The 6,000-nt window shown below is 39.5% G+C and overlaps 1 protein-coding gene across 1 annotated transcript in view; it reads left to right on the top strand.

Annotated features, from left to right (window-relative positions):
• The window catches only part of itga8 (integrin, alpha 8), a 56,858-nt gene extending 52,311 nt beyond the window's left edge, over positions 1-4,547 (top strand). Inside the window, exons 26-30 of the mRNA XM_084726925.1 lie at positions 1,468-1,584; positions 1,723-1,836; positions 2,736-2,837; positions 2,933-3,055; positions 3,144-4,547. Coding sequence (XP_084583051.1) covers positions 1,468-1,584; positions 1,723-1,836; positions 2,736-2,837; positions 2,933-3,055; positions 3,144-3,233 — 546 coding nt within the window. The 3' untranslated portion in view covers positions 3,234-4,547. The remainder of the gene's footprint in view (positions 1-1,467; positions 1,585-1,722; positions 1,837-2,735; positions 2,838-2,932; positions 3,056-3,143) is intronic.
• Positions 4,548-6,000: the final 1,453 nt, after the last annotated feature.

The following is a 6,000-nucleotide window of genomic DNA, read 5'->3' on the forward strand; positions in this document are numbered from 1 at the left end:
AGTATCAGGTCAGTATTGCTGGGCACTAACCATCTTTGTTTGTTTGTTTGTTTGAATGAAAATAAAAGATTAATAGGATGAGTACATTCACGAAATTAATGTTAATTGATTACATCAAGGTAATTTTTAAAAGTGTACTCTATTTGACTTAAACATTAATTACTTTTCCCTCAGTGAGAGAGGCAGGTTTAGGGTTATAGGGTTATTTTGTTAGGGAATTTCATTACTTCAGTTAATGCACCCAATGACCACTAACTTACTGTATCGTCATTATAATGCGTTATATATTGATTATAATGTATTACAACTATGAAAATTATAACGCACCATGATCCTTGCAAAAGAGATGTCAGTGAGTGGCAGTGAGTGATTGTGATTATACAGTTCTATAAGCACATTATAAGTATGTTTATAATGCATTATAGACATGGGAATCATAGCAAGTGTTAACCAAAAATATATTGACTGAAAATAATCAATTGCTTTAGCCCAGCTCACTGACCAGTAGGAACCACTACTGCAGAAACAAGAACATGTCCCCCACCAGCTTCTCACCCGCCAACACTTCCATTAGTATTTTTAATAACCTGGCCAAACTGATTGTTGCCTCTGTGCCACCCAGGTGCCCTGCAGAGTCACAATTACTTTTAGCGAAGCAGTTATTTTACAATAATAGATGTACACACCTCAAACCACTGGCCAAAATTGGTCTGTTTCTGCAGCTCCGACACTTCAGACTCAATGGCTGAACTGACAGAGCTGCAGGAGGAAAAGGAGGCAATTGCTGCTTCAGTGCTGCACTTCCAAAGTCAATTGACAGGAAAAAAATACAATATTTTTTTTTATTGTCCATCAAGCTGCTCTCACAGCCCTGTGTCTGGAGCCGCACTCCCAGAGGAGAAACAATTAAAATATCAATTATCTATCTTTTGTCTGTGAGCTGTAACCAGAGGACATTCAGGTTATCTGTCTTTTGTTGCTGTCAGCTTGACTGAATGAGCTGTAATCAGGAAATAAAATCTCTTCAAATCCCTCTTTCACCAAAACACTTTTGGATCAGATCGTTAAATGACACACTTGTTTCCATAGGTGGTAATTTTGTGTTATTTTATGACATCTCTGTAAAATCTCACTTTATAAGCGTTCTTCAGGTCCACCGGCTCTTTCTTATTGGCTGCCTTGGTTGCATCAGAGCACATGTGTGATGCAGACCTCACTAAAGCACCACCAAAACACTAAATTAATAAGTGATAATCAGTATGTTCTGCCGAATGAGACCCAAAAACATGCTGCAGAAGGAATGTTTTAAGACAAAACAGCTGTTGTTCCTGTTGTTTTCTGCTTCATCATAACCCATTTACTAAAAATGTGTGCTTTGTTTTTGAAGGTCAAATTCTTGATTTGTTTCGGGTTCATCATTTCCAGTTAAGTCAAACTGTTGCCAACTCTTTCTCTTGTCTGTCTCAGATTGTCTCCGTCCAGGACACACCTGAGTTATTGGGTTTCTTGAGAAACACCAGCAGTCCTCATCAGCGCCACAAACGAGCCGTCGCTGCCAGTCACAGTTACAGTGGTAAAACCTTGGTGAGCCTCACATACATAGTATACACACATTGTCTCTAAACACAAATTAAACCAAATGTTCATTAGTGATTCACAGGTCTGTAATGTCTCTGTGCTGTCTTTGTTGTTTTCTTCTCCACGTAACTTGTTTCTGTAAAGAACTGCACCAACATCTCCTGTCTGAAGATCATGTGTGTGGTCGGCCGCCTGGATCGTAGGCAGAGCGCAGTGGTCAAGATCCGCTCCAGACTCTGGGCTCATACTTTCCTGCAGGTCAGTGTCTTGACTTGTCCTCTTAAAACTTTTTGTTAATTATTCATTTGCTTTACTTCCTTCTCGAGTTTATCACTCTTTTTTTTTTTTTTTGGCTCATTCATTGTTTGTCTTGGCTTTTTAATTGTGCAATTGAACTAAACTAAAGAAAGGTTTAAGTTCATTACTGAAAAAAAATCACAATGAGGTCCATTTAGTTTGCCTGGGAGCCGAACAAATTGTTTTCATTTCCCTTCCATTCAGACAGTTTCCACCAGCCTTGATTCCGGTCAGGCGAATCACAACCATTTACTTTATATGGGGCAGATTCTTAACAGTGATTGACAGAGGAGCGCAACAAGTCCAGATTTGAAAAATCACTTGTCAAAAATATGTTGTGTTGTGATATGTGTTTTTTGTCCATATCGGCCAGCTCTATCCACAAACTAATTGTGTTAACTTACAAACCAACATTATTGTTACGTGCCACAGTGTCTGTGTGGTGCTGTGCTCTCCTGTGCCCAGGTTCTGCCCTCCCCCCTTGCAGATTGCAGTGATTGGCATCAGGTGCAGCTGCTCTGCAATCAGGACCTGGTGTTTAAAAGCCTGGAGAGTGCAGTCAGTCAGGGCCAGTGGGTCATTTGGCAGACTACAGTCTGCTAGTCTGTAGGCTAATCCTGCAGCAGCAGGATTAGTTGTTGTTTAATTTAGTCAGTTAAGTTAACCCTTTTGTTAGTTTAATTTGTTAACTTAATTTGACACATTTGTTAATAAATAAACTTTGGTTTACATTTTTGTCTCAGTTCTCCTTCCTTCCTTTTTCTCCCGGGAATATTTATTTAATGTTGCACCCCTCATCCCCTAGCCCAACTTGGGGTCGTAACAATTATAATTAAAAGATGTCATTATTTGTCTTCCAGCGGCGTAACGACCCGTACATCCTCAACTCCACTGTGTCCTTCATGGTCACAGCCATGCCTTACCGCATCCAACCCTCCGCCCTGCCTCACCACACCACCTCGGTAAGATGCAGACCATAACAGAAGTGTGTGTTAGTGTCAAGTTATAGAGGAGAAAAATTTTAGACCTTGTGTTACCTCACTGTTCCCATCTGCAGATGGGGACCCTGGTGTTATGGGGGACTCCTGATGTGTCCTTTGCTGTTCCTCTGTGGGTCATCATTCTGGCCATACTGCTGGGGCTGCTGGTGCTGGCTATGCTAACATTAGCCATGTGGAAGGTACACACACACACAAATGCATATACACACATCATCCACCAGTTTAATTATCCACCCTGACACTAATGGGTTAATGTGACTCCCTCAGTGTGGTTTCTTTGACCGGGCGCGGCCACCAACTGACGATGACGTCTCCGACCAGGAGCAGCTGACATCTGATCAAACAGGCGACGCCTAAGACAGTTCGCAGCAGCTCCTGATTGGGGGACTGTGGTTTGGGAGGGATGTGCACCTTCTGAGTAACTTAAACCAGATCTTGAGATCTGTATTTGTTGGACCCGACATTCCCTGGCAGGAGGTCTTCTACTTCTGGAAGGACAGACTGAAGACTGCAGCGCCACACAGACTGGGACCAAAAGAATGAGGTTCAAACCAGACAGAGTGGGACCAAAACACACTTAACAGGCTCAATCACACACACATGTCCATTGTTTATCCATTGTGATGAAGAACTGAAGACAGAACAGACTCTGTTGTGAAGACAATGCTTTAAATGTTTCTGTAACTGAACATTTCTGTGTGTCTGTGTGAATGAGGCACAAAGAGACTTGAGATCTGCGCACAAGTGCTATCATGAGTGTGTGTGTGTGTGAGAGAGAGAGAGAGTGTGTGTAGGTGCTGTGCATATGTATGTGTGTGTGTTTATTAGGTGCCTCTCATGTCATCCTTTTCATCAGTTATGGACTTCTTTCCCCACCTGACTTAATTTATCCTGGTTTTCTTCAGACTGGGTTGTACACAGATTTATCTCACACACACACACACACAACAGATGCAGCCACATGCGCAAAACACAAAGGCACAAAGTTGACGTGTATATTTATGAATGTATGTGCAATATTTGGGCGTTGCGTGATACTGAAGCTTGTTTACACTGGCATTATTTTATTAGAGCTTAATGTTTCCATTGTTTATGTATATAAATGATTGATTGGGATATTAGATATTAGCAATGCTGAACAACAAAAGCAATTGTTTGGTCTGATTTACAGTTAAGCCCCACCCGGTAAGTTTTGAAAATAGAGCAATGAAGTGAGTCAACAACTAACTAACTTATTATTGTCCTGATAGAGTGACTTTATGATTTTATCTTTGAAGAAACAAACCATATCTGCACAGCTAAAGCCATGCCCTGCTACATCAAGGGTCGCGTGTGTCTGTTATTTTGGATGTTTTTTCTGGCGTGGCCGTTGATAAGACTTCAAAAACTAGCTGCAAAGATAAACGGTCCATATCAAGAACACTTTGTAGACAGTCTGAGACTGTGTACATTACTGCAAGTCCATATGGCATTTAACACTGTGTTTAATGTTGTCATTTGTTTATCTGATATTAGTGTATCATGCACAGGCAGGCAGAACACAGCGGTCAGGACATCAGCAGCACCGAGCTTAAATTTAACTTCTAAGGTGTCATGTTTGAGTCATATTTGGTTTTTGTATCAAGCGTGAAGTTTTATCACAATAAAGTGTTGTTTCTTTTCGGTTTATAACCTGACTGTGTGACTTTACATTGTCCTGTTCAAGTTTAGAGAGTGAAATGATTGATGCACTTGTTCTAAAAGAGCACATAAGCTTACTTGTTATTATTATTATTACTAGTTACTACTTATTAATACTAATTGCACATGCCTCTGTTGCGCTGTGCAAGTGACATTAGATGTCAAAGACTTCACATAATAAACTATTTAGCAAATCGTTAAGAAATAATTTATACTTCATGTTTTAATTTGTTCCATTTTAACATGCTTTAAAAATGTTTCAACCAAAGTATGAGATAAGACCTGTACTGTTGTTGTAGTACCCTTCTCTTTTCAAAAATAATTTCTATTTGGTCCTGTTTATTTACATCTTGGTATTCCAGACTGGTGTCTCCACCACAGAGGAAGAGCTCTTGCTCCCCCAGGTGGTACAAAATAGAAATAAGCCTTCATGACTGTTTTCTGGAGGAGTGCGACAGTAAGAAGAGGAGATGTGTGAGGCAGGACACTGACCTCTTGTGGTGATAACCTGAACAAAAACAGTGGTGACCGATTTATTTTTGACAAGTAAAAAGTTAACTGAGAGCATAGAGATACACTTATGAATGTTGCTGAGCAATGAGTTCCAGGAGGCACTTTGTCTTTTTTGTTTCAGATTGATACAATGAACTGCTGGATGCAATTTCAAGGCAGATACAGTTTTATATGTAGTTATATTAATGTGACTATTGCAATCATATGACTTATAAAGGTCCCATGTCTTTAAAAAAAAGTGAAACAAACAAAACAAAAACAGAAAGACGGTCAAATACGACACCCAAAATATTTTACAAATGCACCCATATGTACTTTAATGTAGTGAGTCTTTAATCAACAGGAAGAAATCATCCCAGACTTTGTAAAATTTTGTTTTATTCATGTCATAAATTTGACCCATTCAGTGAATTCTGAATTCTGTCTTGCTGCAATTATGAAACCATAAAACTATTTCTGTAAAGCCAGCAGCGAGGGCTTTTTCAGCAACAGTTTGTTATGAAACATTGCTAGAGTTGATTTCTCTAATTTTTATTCATATGTACAGCTGTAAGTGAGTAGCACCTCATGCCCTTCATAAGAAAACACAAATCTGTATGTTCCTGCTACTAGACAGTCTGGTCAACTGAGAATCAAGCTAGAGGTAACATATAGTCTGTAAGTCTGTAATGCATGATGACGGATTGATCTGGTAGAATATGCACACTGTTAGGCTCCAAATAAATATTTGAATTCACTTTCAGGACTTTCTCTTCCATGGCAACATTTCGATCTACAAGAGCTTCCAAGATCGAAATATTGGCTTGAAAGAGAATGTGCTGAAAGCAAATTAAATTATTAAACAGAATGCAGATATTAAAGAGTGTGTGTTTTCTGTTTTAAACTCTGCAATGATATTTCTGTCATGCACCTGAATATTTTTGTCTGGATG

The sequence above is a fragment of the Lutjanus erythropterus genome, chromosome 9 (assembly GCF_056507025.1).
Source record: "Lutjanus erythropterus isolate fLutEry1 chromosome 9, fLutEry1.hap2, whole genome shotgun sequence".
NCBI lineage: Eukaryota > Metazoa > Chordata > Actinopteri > Lutjaniformes > Lutjanidae > Lutjanus > Lutjanus erythropterus.